A 19,130-nucleotide genomic window follows, 5' to 3' on the forward strand; every position below is an offset into this window, starting at 1 on the left:
AATCAACCTGGAAAATGTTATAGAACCATCAAAGCTCGTAAATTAAACTAAATAAGTCCATACACTACTGCATAGAGCCTTTTTAAATGATAATTCTTTCACTATTAAGCTGTATCGCCGCGCCTTCATGGTGGCAAAGCGGTCAATAACGTGGCTTTGACTCACTTTGCATAGTTGCTCCTTTTCAATGGACAAAAGAGAAAGTTGGTGAAGCCTTCCTTGCCCCATGGTGGACCTAAGCCAGGTGTGGAGCCTTCTCGACACACTGAAAGATCGCTCACAACTACAACTGTTTACAGGAATTGTGAGTGCAATGATCTGAATTATCTGTGTCAGTGTTGGGAACATTGTTGGATCCAGTATGTTAAAAACACCCTGTATATCCATAATTTCCTTTTTTGTGTTAAGGAATTTTTTGTCCACTAAAACTTCAAGTTTTGAATACAGACAATTTTTCATTCATTATTAATTTTCCGCGTGTGTGCGTGCACGCATGGTGTGTGTGTGTGTGTGTGTGTGTGTGTGTGTGTGTGTGTGTGTGTGTGTGTGTGTGTGTGTGTGTGTGTGTGTGTGTGTGTGTGTGTGCTATAAAACTACAGGCTACAGACGCTCAGTATTGAAAAACTGGTGCTAATTATATGGGCAACATTCTTTAACAGCAATCAAGTAGTCATCAGTCATCAGTCATTGTTTGTGTCAAACAAGTTGTGAATTTGTTGTAACGTTAAAAAAGGAGATGACTTACTCTGGGCTGTTTCCAGCTCCCGTGGTTTCCAACGAAACATGATCAACAAAAAAACAAGGAATTGAAAGCAACTTACAATATGCCTAGGTTACATTAATTTCCCCTGATGGCAGCAATGTTCCACTTTCAGCTGGAATTCACGGTACATCAAAACCACACGTCTTCTTTCGATTTCAGTTCCCTTTATTTATTCACACAGTTCAGCAGCGGCATTTATTCAGAATCAGAGCCCAAATTAAAGCTGCATTTAGGGCGACTATCACTACCCAGCAGAAAAATAGATGCACTATAAATGGTTTTGTATAGCAGTCACGAACATGAGCATAGTTGTGGAAATGCTGGTGTTAGAAAACAAAGTTGACGGGAATTAAAGTGCTGCACATCGACTGTACAAATGTAGATTATTCATCACAAGAATTTTAATTCAGAAATCGAATAGGCTAATTAACTCTGAATTGTGAGATAAAATTCAGCATTCTGATAATAAAGTCAGAATACTTGGATAAAATCCGAATTCTGATAATTAAATCCAGCATTAAAGGTTCATTTAAGAAGGTTCTCCCCAGTCATTTGTCGCCTGGTCGCAGTGTCGAGTTTTTTTTTTTAAAGTAGTTCACTAGTCATAGCGTGCAAATAAATTGCAGTGTCAGAATTCTGAGAATTTTGTCAGCATTCAGATTTCTCAGAATTCTCTTATGCTGCAAATTAAAGCGCTACTACTAGCAAACTAGTTTCAGCGTGACTGGAGAGAACTTCCTTAAATTAACCTTTAATGCTAGATTTGCATCAACGCTATTGTGTGAATTAGTATGGTTCTCTTTCATGGAAGCCGGAAGTGGGAGATTCCTTATTTTTTTTACCATTATTGTTTTATTAACAAATTTCTCCTACAGGGGATTGATAAAGTTCTATCTAGACTATTGAACAGAAAGAAACACTTGGTCATACTTTACACACTTTACCACTGAAACATTCAGAAGAGTCACGTGGACGAATCCGTAAATAACTGATTTTTTTCATTGGTTGTTGCGTTAAATCTTACCCAGATACAGTAGGGGTATTTTCTGATTGGCTTTTATGTAGCCCCTTTCGTTTTTTGATTGGCTGGTAAGAGGCAGGCTCGACTGAAGACTCCAGAGGCAGCAGGAGATGCACTTGATGAATCCTGCCGATTCCATAGCGAGAGCGGCGCTTCTGCAGATGAATTTAATAATGATCAATGGAATTTTACTGGGGCACTGGAGACTTTTACTGGGGCACGTGCCCCAGTAAAAAGGGGCTGACGACGCCTCTGGTATCGTTTATTACATTTATTTATTACAGCATTACATGAGTCAGCTTATTCGTCTTCTGAGTACAATAAAAACAATAAAAGAGTTCAGAAGTTAGAGTTAAAATTCCATTAGAAGTAAATAAGTCCGTCTGAAGTATTAACATGCAGTTGCAGGTTTTAGCCTGTACGTGGTAGTAGCCTATAAGACGAGGTATAATTCACTTCATCAGTTGGAATGAGACAGATAGAAAAAACTATATATATATATATATATGTATATATAATATAGGGAGGTGAGGAGATAGATACTACTACAACTGATACTATTGGTAACCAACTGGTAGGTATTGGTACCCAACAGACCAAGCCCTTTAGGAAGACTTCCATCCTGCTCCTGTCACATTACATAAATAGTTGGTGTATAGCCTATATAAATGCAGAAAATATTGCAGCCAAAATTGCCCCCAAAATATTCACAACATTTACCATTTAACCATCCCTTTTCACATTAAACTGGCCTCTACTCTTGATACATTTGTAACTCACCTACAAACTCACTCATAGCCTTTAATTTAGTGAAACGTTTTGGTCACCTTTTTCCTATTTCTTTTTCACAGTGTCTACACGTCAGGTCATGGTGAGGAATATATTAATCATATATTTATATTAGTTAGTTAGTATGTTATTACTATATTGTTATTAAGTGAACATCAGTCCATGTGTTACAAACAAACAGCAGAAATCAAATGCCGGGAGGAGGGAGAAGCCTGTCTGGGCAGGCTCTATACACTGCGGTCCCGGTCCAACCAGCACCTGCCGACAATCTCCTGATTAGGAGTGAGAGAAACTGATTCGCGAAAGAAGAGCTCTGGTCTCGACTGATGTTGTCTGTGTGTTTGCCCTAGCATATGATTGGGTGAAAACGGCTCAAATCTATTGGCTGAGAAAATTGAGGGGAGGAGCGCATTAGCATATTAACAGCACGCGTGCTGTTAATATGCTAATATGCGTTCTGAGCGCGCGCGCAGAAATGCCGGAACGCGTTCTTGGTGCGCGCGCTGAAATGCCAGAACGCGTTCTGGGCGCGCGCGCTGAAACGTATGGCAAGCCGAGTGTGCCACAATTCGACTTCAATTAAACGCGTTCTGAAACGCCAGCACGCGTGCCCAGAACGCGTTCCGGCGTTTCAGCGCGCGCGCCCAGCGTTTCAGCGCGCGCGCCCAGAACGCGTTCTGGCATTTCAGCGCGCGCGCCAAGAACGCGTTCCGGCATTTCTGCGCGCGCGCTCAGAACGCATATTAGCATATTAACAGCACGCGTGCTGTTAATATGCTAATGCACTCCTCCCCTCAATTTTCTCAGCCAATAGATTTGAGCCGTTTTCACCCAATCATATGCTAGGGCAAACACACAGACAACATCAGTCGAGACCAGAGCTCTTCTTTCGCGAATCAGTTTCTCTCACTCCTAATCAGGAGATTGTCGGCAGGTGCTGGTTGGACCGGGACCGCAGTGTATAGAGCCTGCCCAGACAGGCTTCTCCCTCCTCCCGGCATTTGATTTCTGCTGTTTGTTTGTAACACATGGACTGATGTTCACTTAATAACAATATAGTATTAACATACAAACTAACTAATATAAATATATGATTAATATATTCCTCACCATGACCTGACGTGTAGACACTGTGAAAAAGAAATAGGAAAAAGGTGACCAAAACGTTTCACTAAATTAAAGGCTATGAGTGAGTTTGTAGGTGAGTTACAAATGTATCAAGAGTAGAGGCCAGTTTAATGTGAAAAGGGATGGTTAAATGGTAAATGTTGTGAATATTTTGGGGGCAATTTTGGCTGCAATATTTTCTGCATTTATATAGGCTATACACCAACTATTTATGTAATGTGACAGGAGCAGGATGGAAGTCTTCCTAAAGGGCTTGGTCTGTTGGGTACCAATACCTACCAGTTGGTTACCAATAGTATCAGTTGTAGTAGTATCTATCTCCTCACCTCCCTATATTACATATATATATATATATATATATATATATATATAGTTTTTTCTATCTGTCTCATTCCAACTGATGAAGTGAATTATACCTCGTCTTATAGGCTACTACCACGTACAGGCTAAAACCTGCAACTGCATGTTAATACTTCAGACGGACTTATTTACTTCTAATGGAATTTTAACTCTAACTTCTGAACTCTTTTATTGTTTTTATTGTACTCAGAAGACGAATAAGCTGACTCATGTAATGCTGTAATAAATAAATGTAATAAACGATTCGCTATAAATAAAAGTATTTTTTAATTATGTTATCATAGTTGCCACGGCACTTACCATACACAATGTTCGGTCAAGTAGCTTAGATAGTGTATAGTCAAAGTGTATGTACTTGTAGTGTTCACCACCTCCACATTAACCACCTAATTTGAAACATCTTAACATCTTTCGACTTTAAGAACGACACAACAGAAAAGATTCGCGAAAGAAGAGCTCTGGTCTCGACTGATGTTGTCTGTGTGTTTGCCCTAGCATATGATTAGGTGAAAACGGCTCAAATCTATTGGCTGAGAAAATTGAGGGGAGGAGTGCATTAGCATATTAACAGCACGCGCGCTGTTAATATGCTAATATGCGTTCTGAGCGCGCGCGCAGAAATGCCAGAACGCGTTCTTGGCGCGCGCGCTGAAATGCCAGAACGCGCTGAAACGCCGGAACGCGTTCTGGGCACGCGTGCTGGCGTTTCAGAACGCGTTTAATTGAAGTCGAATTGTGGCACACTCGGCTTGCCATAAACATGGACATAATACACGCGTGTATTATGTCGTCATACGTCAACGCCGGTAAAATTGTCAAATTATATAGTGAGTATTTAAAAGGTCTACCGTTAAAATTGACTGAAAACACAAGCATTTTAATGTACATCCCGATTATATATTAAATATATATTAAATATATTATATACAAATGTATATATATACACACCATTTTCGCGCCACATCTTACGTCTCTTTGTTGTGTTAGTGTTGAGTGTCAGAGCGAAAGTTAAGCTAGTATGAACTCCCTTATAATGATTGACGGCTCTGATGTATCGGATATTGATAAAACACAAAAAAATAAATGGAGATGGGCATGGCTGACGGAAACGGGGAACGATGGCAAGCCTTTTTTAGAGAGTAAAATATGAGACAAGCTTTGCAAAAAAAAAATCTTAGAGTCCATTTGAAAAGACAACAAAAAAATTGCAATAGATGCAAAAGAACAGCTGTTTAAAATCCTCCTCCTGTAAAACAGTATTGGTCGAGCATTTAAACGTGATGGCTGCATTTGGTGCTGACGTCTTATACATTTGTATTTCTTAAGCAGGTGTCAAGTAACCTAACCTGGAACATGTTTCACACACTGCACGTGACTTGGGTGTAGCGCGAATAAAATTTCAGTCAGAAGATTTTTTTTCACTTTAATCCCTGAATATATTAGTTTGGTTCAACAACTGAAATGTTGAGAAAATCATTTGGATCAAGGAAAAGATTTAAGGTTGGGTCAAGAGCAGCATTATTGTTTACATCAACAGAAAATAATCAGGTCATAACAAGTGACTCAATTTAGATTCTGTGAAGTCAAATATATTAGATGTGATATCTGGACATAATTTTTTTTTTGATTTGAGCACGGTTATACTTTTTTCAGTGATATGTCGGCCTAGGCTTAATCAATTGTGTTTTAATATCTTTAGCATATTATTGCAATCTATTCTTTTCGTAGGCTACTCTGCGGTTGGCCTTGATGGGGAGATATTTTAACCCTTTTTAACCCCATTTTCCAGCGACATTCCTGCGTCTCCCCCTGCGTCATTGCCCGTTTCAGCACCATGTCAGTGGACAGGTACAATCCTACGATCGTCGTGAGTGCAGCGAATGCGCGTTCACGTTAAGAGGAGTTTCGGGAAACGCTCCAAAGAAATTATCGATGGTTCGAAAGATCCATCTTTCGAACCATCTTACGAGCGAAGATCGATCGATATCGGCCCTGGCCCCGTTTCCCGAAAGCATCGTTAGCCTAAGTGGATCGCAGAGTGGGTCGTACGAGCATCGTACAGTTTTCACACCGTTTCCCGAAAGCATCGTTGGTAACGAACGTCTTGAAAACGCTCGTAGCTAACGAGTGCTCCAGGGTACTCATAGGACGCTAAGAGCATCGTTAGCCTTAGAGTGAACTCATTATTGCATGCGGGTGTCTTCATTCATAAAAAAATGAAAACATTCGGGAGTATGCAATAATACAAATTATTCTAAAGAGGTCAGAGACTCCGTGCACAGCCCCGCCTTCCCCAGCGAACCAAGAAATCCCGCGCCGTGACGAACGGGGGATTTGACCCCCTCGGTATTACACAGGAAACTTGAGATAAGAAGGTGAAATCGCCGGGCGTGCCAATAAGCTGCGACTGAACCGGCTCGGCAGTGTAGAAAGACTATAGCCAGGGTTCGAGTTAGGTGGGAGGCAGTGGGAGCTGAGCTCCCATAAAGAGAGGTCTGGCTCCCATGAAAGCAGTAAACTCAAATATCATTTGAAGATACAGCCGCATAATATTGTAATTATACAAATAAAGCTATTTTCCCTTCCACATGCAGAGTTATATTGACGTTAAGTGGGATAATAGAACGCCGGTCATTATCGGGAAAATAAGCCCAGACAGGGCGAACCGGACACCGACTCGAAACGGAGGTGCTTCGATAATTTATTATTTATTTTCGATAATAAGCGGCTACTTGCCAAACGAAAAAATAACTTCGAAAGGTGTTTTTTTTTTTTTTTTTACAATTTATTTGTTACCAACTTACCATACGTAGGCCTACTATAGTGTTGATCAGCAGAGAAATAGTTAGCCAAAGACGTTGACGTCGCTTAGCAACCGAAGAAGCTGGCGTTGTTGTGAAGGGCCCATGCAAGTGAACGGAGCGTTCCACGGCATTGAGAAGAGCCGTGTCATAATAGAGGGTTTTCATCGACGTCACGTCTTGGGCAGTAACCCGGATGCGCGGCCATGTTGGAGGCACTCGATGTAAACACTGCGCTGTAATGCATGTAAACTCTGCGCTGGATAAACGAAAACGCTGCGATGGATAAAGGTCATAAGGTGACCAGACGTCCCCGATTTCCGGGGACAGTCCCCGTTTTCGGTGATCTGTCCCCGGTCAAAGCTGTCCCCGGAAATGTCCCCGATTTTGACAGTGAATGGGGGAAAAATGCGCGCAGACTCAAACACCAGTTATTACGGTAGTAATTTAACGCAGCACCAGAGAAGACGTCGTATGACGTACAGACGTTATCAGGACGTACGACCAGACGCAGCAGCGTCAACCTCAACAATCTAGAGGCGGCAAAAAGGAAAAAGAGAAGATCAGCGGTCTCATAAATGGTATGTTGTGTATGAACTTATTTATTTTGTGTGAATTGGCAGTAGACTTGGCTGTGTGTGTGTGTGTGTGTGTGTGTGTGTGTGTGTGTGTGTGTGTGTGTGTGTGTGTGTGTGTGTGTGTGTGTGTGTGTGTGTGTGTGTGTGTGTGTGTGTGTGTGTGTGAAGTGGTGACGTTAAAATAAGTATGATTGTTTATCTGAACTGAAGACCTAACGTAACGTTATAAAAGTCAGTGAACGTTAAAATCATGACAATGTTTTCATATCGGTCATTAGTGAAGCTGTAATGTTAACGTTAGCATGAGATTACCAGTTGATGACATTGTATGTGGCTCTGTTTTGGAAGAGGGGGAGGTGGAAGACTGCTTTGGTAGCATATGATTTTCCTGTAGGCATAGGGACCTGAGACTGTTAAAATAATAATAATGATGACATTATTTATTAATAATAAATTAATTAATAATCAGTCAATGGTTGATAGTTGTGTGTGTTAGGCTGCTGTTTTTTTTGTCGGGCTGTGTGGGTAACCAATGACTGTAGTAGTTATAAATGCAGACCATTTGATTAGCTGATGCCCTGAGTCACTGTTTTATGTCAATGTTTTTAGTAAAGGTATAATAAATAAATAAGTAATCAACAGAGTGAAGGAGAGAAGATGAAAAGAGCAGGAGAATAGTATGGAAAGGCAGAAATATAGAAGTAAACAACAGAGGGAAGCTAAGGAGAGAAGAAAGAAGGGTGAAGAAAAGAAAAGCATTGAAGGAGAAGAGAACAGACGAGAGTATTACATCTTTTTATATGTTTTGACTTGGTAATTATTACTAATTACATCTTGATGATATTTACTAGCTACTGGTCTGGCAGCTGTCTTTGCACATGACACTTAACTTTGGAAGAGAGATTTTTTTCTCATGTATTATTCTATATTTGTGTTTTTGACACTGCTGTGCACTACTGATACATGATATTTGTGGGTGCTGATATTTTGATTTATTAACCTTTTGCAGGGGCGCCACCAGGGATGTTGGGCCCCATTAAAAGATATCACACTGGGTCCCACCATCACACACACACAGGCAACGCCAACCATGTGCAGTTTCTGTAACCACACCTCTACCTGTGAAGGCTTCAATTATCTTATTGTCCGATACTAACTTTACAATATGACATTGAGTTGTGATAATATAACACTGTGAAGACATGAAGGAAACATTCTGCATACTGATAGTGTTTGTTTAATTATAAATTTGATTTTCCATTAAAATCCATTAATGATGTTTTTTTATTAACATAACTAATGTTCTAATATTTTTTCAGGGCCCCTGTCAGTCACTGGCCCACAGAATTTTCCTAACTTTTCGCCCACTAAGCTGGTTAAAATAAATGAAAAAGTACTTGTCCCCATTTTTTATTTCTTAATGATAATATGTAAGGACTTTTCACCGCCGCATTGAAAATGTCCCCGATTTTCAGTTCAGAAATCTGGTCACCTTATCATAAACCCAAGAAAAGCTCGTCAAAAGGCGTTATAGATGCAAAGGCATACAGGGAAGGACTTGGACCGTGCGAAAAAGCACGATATTTGAGGAAGTTAGATTTGATTGGTGGTGCAGATCCCTACGAGTTGGCTCCCTCGTCTTGGATCAATGACGACCCGGAGAGTCTTCCGTCTGTTTGTTATCCTGACATCGTCAACTACCTGGTTTTCTCGCCAAGCCCATACACAGCGGAAGACCTTAAAGCGTACAAAAGTTTGGAGGCCTATAACCAGATGGTGTGTGGATGGGTGAGGGAGATTCAAACCAAGTCATCGACGACAGATGTGTTGCGAAGGCCAAAGTAAGTAATGCAATAATGTCTTTAATCAACCTAACCATAACTGTATGATATCATTGCAATACCCAAGGTGTAGCCAGGTGATTCTCAACCGTTTTTCATTTCAAGGACCCCCAGTTTGATATGCAGTCCACAGACCACAGTCTAGATTGCTATGTACACTGTACACTATCAACTTTATTTATAGTGCATTTATCACTATCAGAGTTTATAACCTCTGGGGGCCTGTGTGGCCACATTGTGAACAAGTGATGCAGATAAGCCTAACTGTTATTCATTTTTTTAAAGTGAAACGGGGAGAAAGTATTTTGTTATTCTTACTTATTTGGTTGTCATGTCTTTTATTCAGGTTCTCCATTCTCAATCAATCCGAGAAACACCCCTGGAACCCTGGATAATCGCTGAGAAGTCTGGTCGGATACTTGGAGCCCACTGCACGTGTATGGCTGGCCTCGGAGAGACGTGCACACATGTTGCTGCATTATTGTTTCTCATAAAATAAACAGTGAAGTTGAGGGACTCAAAGACAGTGACGCAAGAGAAGGCGTATTGGCTGTTACCTACTGCACTGTCTAAGGTGGAATACAGGGAATGCCGGAAGATTGACTTCACTGTAACCAAGAGGTCTCAAGTAAAAGAGCTGGCAGGATGAAATGTGCTGCTCTTGGACAGCCACTTGAGGACCCAAGTGATACTTCCACTTCTTCTACTGTTACAGTTGGGAAACCGCAACAGCCAACCAGTGATGAACTGTCATCATTATTCAGTGCTCTTAGCGCGACTGGATCATTTTACGTGTGTTGACAATTTACCTCTTGTGTTGACGGAATTGCGAAAAGACGAAGCAGTTCACATGGACTATAGTGAGCTATTGTCCACATGCAAAGATGTTGAAATTTCTGTTTCAGAGGAGCAAGCAAAGGCAGTTGAGGCCGCTACAAGGGATCAAGCTTCCTCTAAACTGTGGTTTAGATTTCGCGCTGGTCGAATCACAGCATCTAAAATGAAAACTGCATGTTGCACTGATCCAAAACAGCCAGCTCAGAGCTTAATCAAAAGTGTATGCTATCCTGAGTCATACAGATTCACATCAAAAGCCACTACCTGGGGATGTAATCATGAGAAATTTGCACGTGATATGTTTATAGATGTACATAAGGAATCTCATGAAAATGTTAAAGTACACGACACAGGTTTTTTCATAAATCCAAGTGTGCCATTCTTGGGTGCTTCTCCCGATGGCCTTGTTTCTTGTGATTGTTGTGGTGTCAGTGTAATTGAAGTGAAATGTCCATTCTGTGTGAAAAGTGACATGTTGGACAGTGTATCCTATTTGGAGAAGGACAGTGAAGGGAAACTGACACTTAACCGAAACCACCAGTATTTCTACCAGGTGCAAACTCAACTTGGGGTGTGCAAACTGGAATCTGCCTATTTAGTTGTTTGGACAGAAAAGGATTTGCATGTTGAGTGCATTTTATTTGATGAAGAGTTTTGGGACACAATATGCCAGAAAAGCAAGAATATTTTTGACACAGCCATTATGCCAGAGTTAGTTGGCAAGTTTTACACAAGGCTTTCATCTACCATGGCCAATGTGTCCTCGCAACCTGGAGTATCTACCTCGGCTGAATCACATGGCTCTGATTGTGCTGCAAGTGCCAGTGGCCAAGAAGAAACCTGGTGTTTCTGTGGCCAGGTTGAGTTTGGAAAGATGATTTTGTGTGACAATGCAAAATGTCATATTAAGTGGTTTCACTACTCGTGCATTAATGTCAAGGTTGCACCAAAGGGAAAATGGTATTGCCCAAAGTGCCAAAAGCTACCTAAGTTTGAGCCAAAAAAGGGAAAGAAACCTTTGAAGTAAAAAAACAAAACTGTATTTTTTAGTGGACTGTTGTGAAGTTACGCACTTCAGGCACTTTGTTTTAATGTCGGTTAAAACAATATTTAATTTATTTAGAAACGTGTATCTTTTTTGAAACTGTTCTTTAAATATTTTTAGCATTTGATTTCAAGTTGGTGAGATTTTGCAATGCTATACTGACAAAAAAAGTTGTAAAACTCAAATTACATACAAAATTATGTTCGCACTATAGTATACTGTATATACTATAATTTATAGTACTGTATAGTTTATAAGCTATCTGTTCTGATAACTGTGTGGTTTTCCTTTAATAAATCTGTGTTCTGATGATAGTGTTATGTGTTCTCTTCCACAACAATACATTAACAAAAACTGTAAATTAACAACCATTTATAAATAATTTTAGGCTATATAGTCTTTTTATTGACAAAGTGCATCTAAAAATATTCTTCAGTCAAAATCAACAATGGATGGGCAAAGGTTCACCAGAGCACAACAGACAAGTCCAATCTTATCAATGGTACAATAACCATCACTATCTTTGCACATCAAGAAATCAATTGGTAATATCCCCCCCAAGATGGTATATTTCTGGCGCACGCTACCAATTACACGCTCAACATGAATCCTGACATGGGCAATTTTTCTTGTGGTTTCTAAGTCAACAGGAGCCAACTGTATAAATAAATAATAAATAAATAAAATAAATTGAATTGAATTGAATTGAATTGAACTGTGACTTTCCACGAGTGAAGGCTGGAATTTTTACATGAGCCATTATACAACCCAAAGTGGCTTGAATATTAAAGCCACGGTCAGCAAGGACAAGATCACCAGGAACTATGTTGTCCAAAAAGCCACAGTTTTCAGTTAGGTATTTGTCACTGACTCTTCCTCCCCATGCATTTGAAATGTAAGACACTGTGCCCTGTGGTGTAATACCAATCAAGAATTTAACTGTGTTATGGTGCTTGTAGGAAGACCATGTTTCTGCTCTGGCTATAAGGTTAGACGGACGTTCTATAAAAACCTCAAAACAGTCAATAATAACAGCACATTTTTTCCCAAAATGTTTCCTGAATTGCATTGGCATAGTTTTTTGTAAATGCTCTCTTTCTGGCCATATGATAAGTGGTTTCATACGAATAAACATGACATCAATGAAATCAGTGACTATCCTAGAAGCAGTGGCTATTGATATGTTAGATGCATATGACAGGAAGGTCGTGGAAACATTAAGCCTAAGGCGCATCAGTGTCAGCATCAACTGCTTAAACTTATCAAGTGACTTCTTCACAGGGAGGTGGGGACTAAGGAATGTGAAGAGTACCAACAGTATTTGGTATGTAGGTAGGCCAGTGAAAAATAAAACCTTTTCATCATTATCAACAAATGCACTTTGGTCATAGGTAGTGGACAAATGTGCAACATCAGAGCACAACTGGATGTTTTCAGTTCTAAGATTTTGAAGTTCGCTGGTCATAGCCTCAATTAAATCACCAGTCAATTCACTTTGAGTCTCTGTGCTGCACAAATTGCTGCTGATATAACCACTTGTAGTAGGGTCATCAGTCTCAGAATCATCAGTCTCTGCAGCAACTCCAGCACCAGCAGCAGCATCAGCAGCAGCTTCTCTCAGTCTCTGCTGGGTTCTATTCCCACGACGGCTGTAGCGTGATGATGTCCCAGCTTTTTCAGGAGACCTTTGCTGACCTGTCATTCCGACAGATGGCACCCAATCTGGGTCATCCTTTTGATAAAGGTCAGACCTTTTACCTGGAATACAATGAGAAATACAGCACATTGTAGCTCTACATTTTAAGAACTGTGTTGCTACCGTAGCAGGCTATTAAATATGATCCTAATCAGATATTAAGTCAATAATGCAACATAAAAACATGTCACTTACCTGACAAGAAATGGGCCAAACAAATTCGGACGTTGTCCAGATTTTTGCCACGTAGATCCTGGTTCAGCTTCGCTAACCACAAGCGCCTCCTTTCCTCTGACAACTTTTGGCATTGTTCCCCTTGATTAGTTATAACTTTTGGCAGTCTGTAATACTCCAAATGTTTTTCGCGGTCTGACCGATTGGTACAGCCAAAAACACGGCAATAATTTACCATTTTCCACGAAGATATTCGGGATCTACTGCGGCGTGCGCTTTATTTACCTTGGCGTGCGGTTTATTTACCTTGCCGAGTACCTCCAACATGGCGACTGCCGGATTGATGACGCGCTGATGACGCGCCGTGAAAACCCTCTATAGCCCATATTTACGTCCTACCCCCCCCCCCCCCCCCCCCCCCCTCAAACTCAAAAAAATTCAGCGCATTTTCAATGTCTACAAATATTCTATACTAGAGAGCCAATCAATGCAACCTTATGCGGAATCAGATAAAGTCGGCTCTCTTGCTGCGCAAAATATATGTTTAAAAAATCAGCACATTAAGATAAATGTAGTTGTCACACAAGCTATTTTGGATTTTTGTAATATGGAATTATTTCAGGGGGGGAAATGTCGCGAAGATCCATCGTTATCGGGAAACGGGGCCCAGGATGGAGAAGGTGAGCGGGCTTTCGATGGCTGCACGATAAAAATGTGTCAGGCCTGCCTGACTTACCCCAAATTTCCTCAGCTGACGGAGGAAGTATAATCTCTGATGGTCTTTGGAAATAAGATTGATATTCGGATTCCATGATAGGGACTGGTGGATAGTGGTCCCTACAGCTTTACCTTTGACTAATGGAGGGGATTTTGACTTAACTTTAATATGCCCATTGCGCTAAGTCATGCTGCCTGGGGATGTTGATAGTCGTTACTGGCATTTCCTTTTGAGTGAAAGTGTCCGGAAGAGGTGAGAATTTATCGCTGTCCAATGCTGACACTTCAATTCCTGAAACAACATGAGTGGGAACCGATTTTTCTGGATTCATTGTGCGAAGAAGAATTTGTGTTTTCCTTCCTTTGAGATTGAGATGCGTCATGAGCTCCTCAGAGCAGAATGTGTCAGAAGACCCTGGGTCCAAGAGAGCATACACCTCCAAGACTTGCTGCCCGTTGCTGCCTTAACCTTTACTGGGAAGATTGAAAGTGTGCACTCTTGGTCTCCAGCCCCTATATGACCACATGACTCTGCTGATGCACTGCCTATAAAACCAGAGGGTTTTTCTGCTTCTTTAGCTGTGGCATTTTTAAACTAAATATGCAAAGCGCTTGGGTGAGCCTTCTTGTATACTATACAAGTGAGTTGCTTTTGGCATTCTTTGCCATCAATCAAACAATCAAAACATAAAAAAAGTCAATCAAAACATTAAAAAAACGTCAATGTGGCTCCTATAATATGAGATTAACAGTGTGAAAGCAGTCAACAACACACACAGAATAACGTGTACACGGAGTTTATTAGTCAGTTCAACGTTAGATCTGTCTCGTTAGTTATGTTAGCTCTACGGCTAACGGCATCATTCAACATTCAAAATGGCCACAAGCCCCTCCCCACCAATACTTGCATAGTAGTATACACATCAAACACACGTACTGGGATCCAGCCCTAGAGATGTGCAGGTTAGACTTAAATATAATTATTTATGCATCATTGTCATTAATCAATAAATTAGCAGTACAGTATATGAGGCCAACGATTTAAATCTACTATAAAACTTGTAGCTCATGTTAAAGGAATGATGGTTCCTTAATATGCATTGCTTTTGAAATCCGTTACCAGTACAACCTATAAATCTACGATTAAAACTTAATGTGTAGCTTGAGATGTATGGCGTAAAATAATGATGGTTCCGTAATATGCATAGCTTTTCAAAAGACACCCATTAACAGTGTTTTTAGTGCTTAGGTACAAGATATAAACATTAAAACTACAACAAATAAGACTCACTTGTTCAGAGTTCACTAGACTCTGCATAGCCAACCACTCCCACCCCTCCTACACTTATTGTACGTTTGTACGTCCTGGCACTTAATGTATACACTTATTGTATGTCGTACTTAGTTATAGTACTTAGCATTGTGTGGCACCTTATCCTAGCTATCTTTGCTGTATACAGGGAATTGGTTAACCTAGTGATAGTTAGTGCTTGGCACTTGGCTCTATTAACATGATCCTTACTGTACTGACAGATATATTGTCGTTTTAGTCTGCTAAAACGCCTAAAATGTAAATGAAAAACTAATGCAAACAGTAAACACAATGCAAACAACCCCTTTAGTGTAAAAAAAAGCTGTGCAAAGGTGCACTATATAAGTCAACACAAAAAAAAAAACACAAATGTGTAACACTATAATTCCCCTGTATCATGTTATGCATTATGTTCGCCCACTTCAAAAAAGTGACGAGAAAGTGCAACCATCACCAAGCAGCACACATTCAAGGTTTTCAAATTAAGAGCGCAATACAATCAAAAGAAAAACAAGTTAAGTTAAATCGACAAAAAAATCAAGGCGTAAAAAAGGAGTAAAAAAACTCCTAGAAGTTTTTAAATTAAGAGCGCAATTCGAATAAAAGCAATTACCTAACGAGTGCGTCGAATCAATTGTAAAATTGACTCAAAGTTCGACAAACAGGACTCAGAAAGGGTCGGTAACCAGGTCAAACATCAGGTTGACGCAAGAAGAAGATATTCCAGGCATTGCTTCCCCTCCCAGCAACAAGACGCAGCACGTCCGACCAGTTTAATCCCTGAACGACCACGCCTTTTCTTAAAGTGAGCACAAGTAAACTATCTTTCTCCCCCTTCCTCCTCTCCCTCCTCCTCCCCCCTTCCCATACTTGGCCCTGGTACAGTCGAACTCTGTGGCGGTGGATTAGGCGAAAGAGGCTTTGCCTTAGCTCAAAGTCCTCCACATGCTTGGGAGAATTTGGACTCAGGAGAGCCAGCAGAAACCTGACAAACTTGTGGCGTTCATTTTGAATCCAAATCGGGAAATCCCATAAGAAACCCAGTCCAAAACAGCATCGAAAAGCAGCAGAAAAGGGGTCTTTGTCAGGGGCTAACAATGATTTACTTTGCCTGACATTCAAGAGTCTTTTTAGGGATAGTAAGACATTCCTGCCCCCACCCCCCGAGCACATTAAGATGCTTAGTGACCTCACTAGTGTGAGGTGCCCCATACGTCAAACTCAAAAAGGTGCTTAATACTTAAGAATCGTATAGCAGGTTTTCGTCCTATAGGTTTTCGTCCCCTAATCTAGCCTGTAGGCTAGATTAATCAGTGTCTGGAAATGCTTTTTAATAATCGCGCCTATCTTCTGTAAAAGAACAACACTGAGCTGTGGATCTTTACTGATTGCGACCCTGATTTTGACCTCATTTCCCCTCCCTCCACCTGCTTTGTGCCATCAAATCAGTCAGTGCTTAATACCGCAGAATCCAGCAAGGTTAACTTCCAAGAGTTATATTAATCAGTGTCTGGAAACGCTGTTTATAATCTGGCCTATTTTCTGTAAAAGAACCGCACTTGAGCTGTGATTTCATTCAGTTCTTTGATTTCATGCCTGGGCTTTATGCTTGCACTTCACTGATTTCGAAACTTGTTCTTTACTGATTTAAATCCTGCACTTTGAGCTGGAACTTTACTGATTTCAATTCTGCACTTTGTACTAGTACTTGACTGATCAGGACCCTGAGTTAGACCCTGCACTCTGAGCTTGTACTTTACTGATTCCGACCCCGAATCCCCCCCGAATCACCTTCCATCCATCCAGTCCCCCACTGTTTAGTGCGCCGTTTCCGGTCCAGGGACGTACTCAGACCTGGGTCGGGCCGGGCCAACGCCCAGCTCACGAAACGAAGCGCTGTGGACGATCTGTGACGTCCTGTCCCGTAGCTTCTGGAGCCTCGGTTTAACACGGCCCAGCGACGACATCCTCCGCAATGGCTTCACCCTCGCCCGGGCCCCGGTCTCCCCTTCGCCAGGCATCCGCAGGGGCCTCAGGTGCGGCAGGAAGCTCCAGCGAGCACCTTCCTCCCGGCCATCGACTGCATCCTCTTCCCCGCCGTCGTCAAACGCGCCGATAATATCACGTATGTCCAGGGCGGCGCCGTTCGCAAGGTACTGCGCCGCCTTCTGGCCGCCGTAGTCCCGCACCTCCACGTCCGCGTCGTACGCCCCGACGAGAAGCTTCACTACCTCAAGGTGGCCGTGCATAGCCGCCAGGTGTAGCGGCGTGTAGCCGCAGCTGGACCGCGTGTTGATGTCCACGGGCACGCCGCGACGCTTGGCGAAGTTCACCGCCAACGCGAGCAGCTCCGGGTCGCCCCGTTTGGCCGCCCAGTGAAGGAGATTGAAGCCGGTGACGAAGTCCTTGCGCAGGACGAGCGACGGTTCGCCGGTCAGCATAGCCACTAGGCGCTCCCACTCGCCGTCCGAAGCGCACATCATCCACTCGTGCTCCAGCGGGTCAAGCGCCGCCACGGAGGAGGAACCGTCGTCCGTATCCGTGTCCGCGTTCGACGACGCAAGCGATGCGGCGTCGCTGTCCGCGTCGCCACGCCGCGCCGAGCGGAAAGACGCGTTGCGCTGCGACATGGAGCGCAGCGCCTGCGGCGAGCGGTTCGTCGCGAAGTCGGGAGAATCCACTTGGCCGCCGCCGTCATCAAGTCCAAACACGTCCTCGTCAACCGAAGTGACTTGTTGTGATTCTTCTGCCGTCGCTAAGGAGTGCCTAAGCGTATCTTGAGACGCGGAACCGGGCGGGCTTCCCGGTAGGACGAACACGGAGCCTTCGCCCGCCACCGGGAGCGGTGAGTCGTCAATCACGGCGATCCTCGGCGCGCACCTCTCAATCGATAAAGTCTTCCCGCCGTTTGAAGTCCACCGGTTCCCCATGTCGTTCTCCCCGTGCGTGTCCGCGGTGCTTGGAGACGCGGGAGTTTTCTCGGATGAGATGTGTACATAAGGAACGGGCGGTGCGCTCGCTCTCACCTGGCTGTCATTTCCGTAATCCGAGCCAGGCTGTGTCGTGCTGTTCGCGCGCACAGACGGACTTGTCTCCCTGTCTCCATCTCCGTCTCTGCGCGCGCGTCGGTCAGCCGGCTCCGCGCGCGTCGTCCCTGCCCCGTTGCCAACAGCGACGCGCGGGTCAGCCTCCACGACCGCTGCAACGCGCGGCGTCACCAGGCGCATGTAGCGCTTCTTTAGGCACACGAGCCGCACGCCGTCCTCCACCCTGACGCACGCGACGGCGTCCACGTGGGTCTTGAAGGTCTCGCGGAGCGCGGTCCTCAGCGGGGGGTCGTCCTCCGGGAAGGCCCGCCGGAAGTGATGCGTCAGGTCGGCGTGCGGGACCCGGCCCCCCCTCTCCGCGAGGAAGCTTTGGATCGCGTCCCGGGTGCACTCGGTCGCCATCGCGATCGATGAAGTTTGATTTAGGGACGATAATCGATCAAGCGGCAGTTTAAAACGCGCTCAGTCAAAATGTCACACACATCCCCTCCCCGTGTTCTTTAGTGTGCTTTCTTAATGTACACCCGTTGCTGAGAAAATACCTGTAGGATGGTTCGTTATTGCGACAGAGGATAAGCAAGTGCCGCGAAGCGGGTTGTGGGCTGTTATATGTTTCGTCCCCAACGACGTGTTCAGCGTTGCCAGATTGGGCTAGATTTCCCGCCCAACCTGGCAACGATGGCTGCACGGCGCTGGTTGTTATAGAAACGCCGGCTTGTGCGGTAAATCTGGCCCAATCTGGCAACGCTGGATTTGTTCCCGGCCACCTAGCAACTGCCGTTGAGGAAACTGGCGCCTGTACGACGCCATACTGGACCCGGTGAGCGCTCTACGTGTACGGGGAATGGTTCCATTCAGAGCCAAAATGGCGCCGATTACAACCTTCAATGTTGGGGCGTACCATGTACGCGACGGGGGTATGTGTGGACATTGTAAATATAATCTGCTGGACTGGATTCGTAATAACGATCTAAATTAAACTAACGGGTTAGAGTTACGTAACATGAGTTAAATACAAACA

General features: G+C 43.1%; 2 protein-coding genes and 1 long non-coding RNA gene across 3 annotated transcripts; 1 reads left to right on the plus strand and 2 right to left on the minus strand.

Moving 5' to 3' along the window:
* Window positions 1–8,917: 8,917 nt before the first annotated feature.
* On the plus strand, window positions 8,918–11,475 carry LOC115547799 (uncharacterized). The gene is made up of 2 exons (XM_030362251.1): window positions 8,918–9,281; window positions 9,628–11,475. Exon 2 carries the CDS (start codon window positions 10,024–10,026, stop codon window positions 11,143–11,145), a length of 1,122 nt encoding a protein of 373 aa, XP_030218111.1. The 5' UTR covers window positions 8,918–9,281; window positions 9,628–10,023; the 3' UTR covers window positions 11,146–11,475.
* A 1,019-nt stretch (window positions 11,476–12,494) lies between these two features.
* LOC115547800 (uncharacterized) lies at window positions 12,495–13,410 on the minus strand. Its single transcript, XR_003977427.1, has 3 exons — window positions 13,340–13,410; window positions 13,055–13,157; window positions 12,495–12,921 (listed from the first exon to the last, which is right to left on the minus strand). It is a non-coding gene; the product is annotated as an uncharacterized LOC115547800 (long non-coding RNA).
* Window positions 13,411–14,531: 1,121 nt separating this feature from the next.
* On the minus strand, window positions 14,532–18,742 carry LOC115547361 (ankyrin repeat domain-containing protein SOWAHC). The gene has a single exon (XM_030361541.1). The coding sequence runs from the start codon at window positions 18,509–18,511 to the stop codon at window positions 16,880–16,882; it is 1,632 nt and encodes a 543-aa protein (XP_030217401.1). The 5' UTR covers window positions 18,512–18,742; the 3' UTR covers window positions 14,532–16,879.
* Between the last annotated feature and the right edge of the window lie 388 nt (window positions 18,743–19,130).

This window comes from Gadus morhua, chromosome 7 (assembly GCF_902167405.1).
Source record: "Gadus morhua chromosome 7, gadMor3.0, whole genome shotgun sequence".
In the NCBI taxonomy this organism is placed as follows: domain Eukaryota; kingdom Metazoa; phylum Chordata; class Actinopteri; order Gadiformes; family Gadidae; genus Gadus; species Gadus morhua.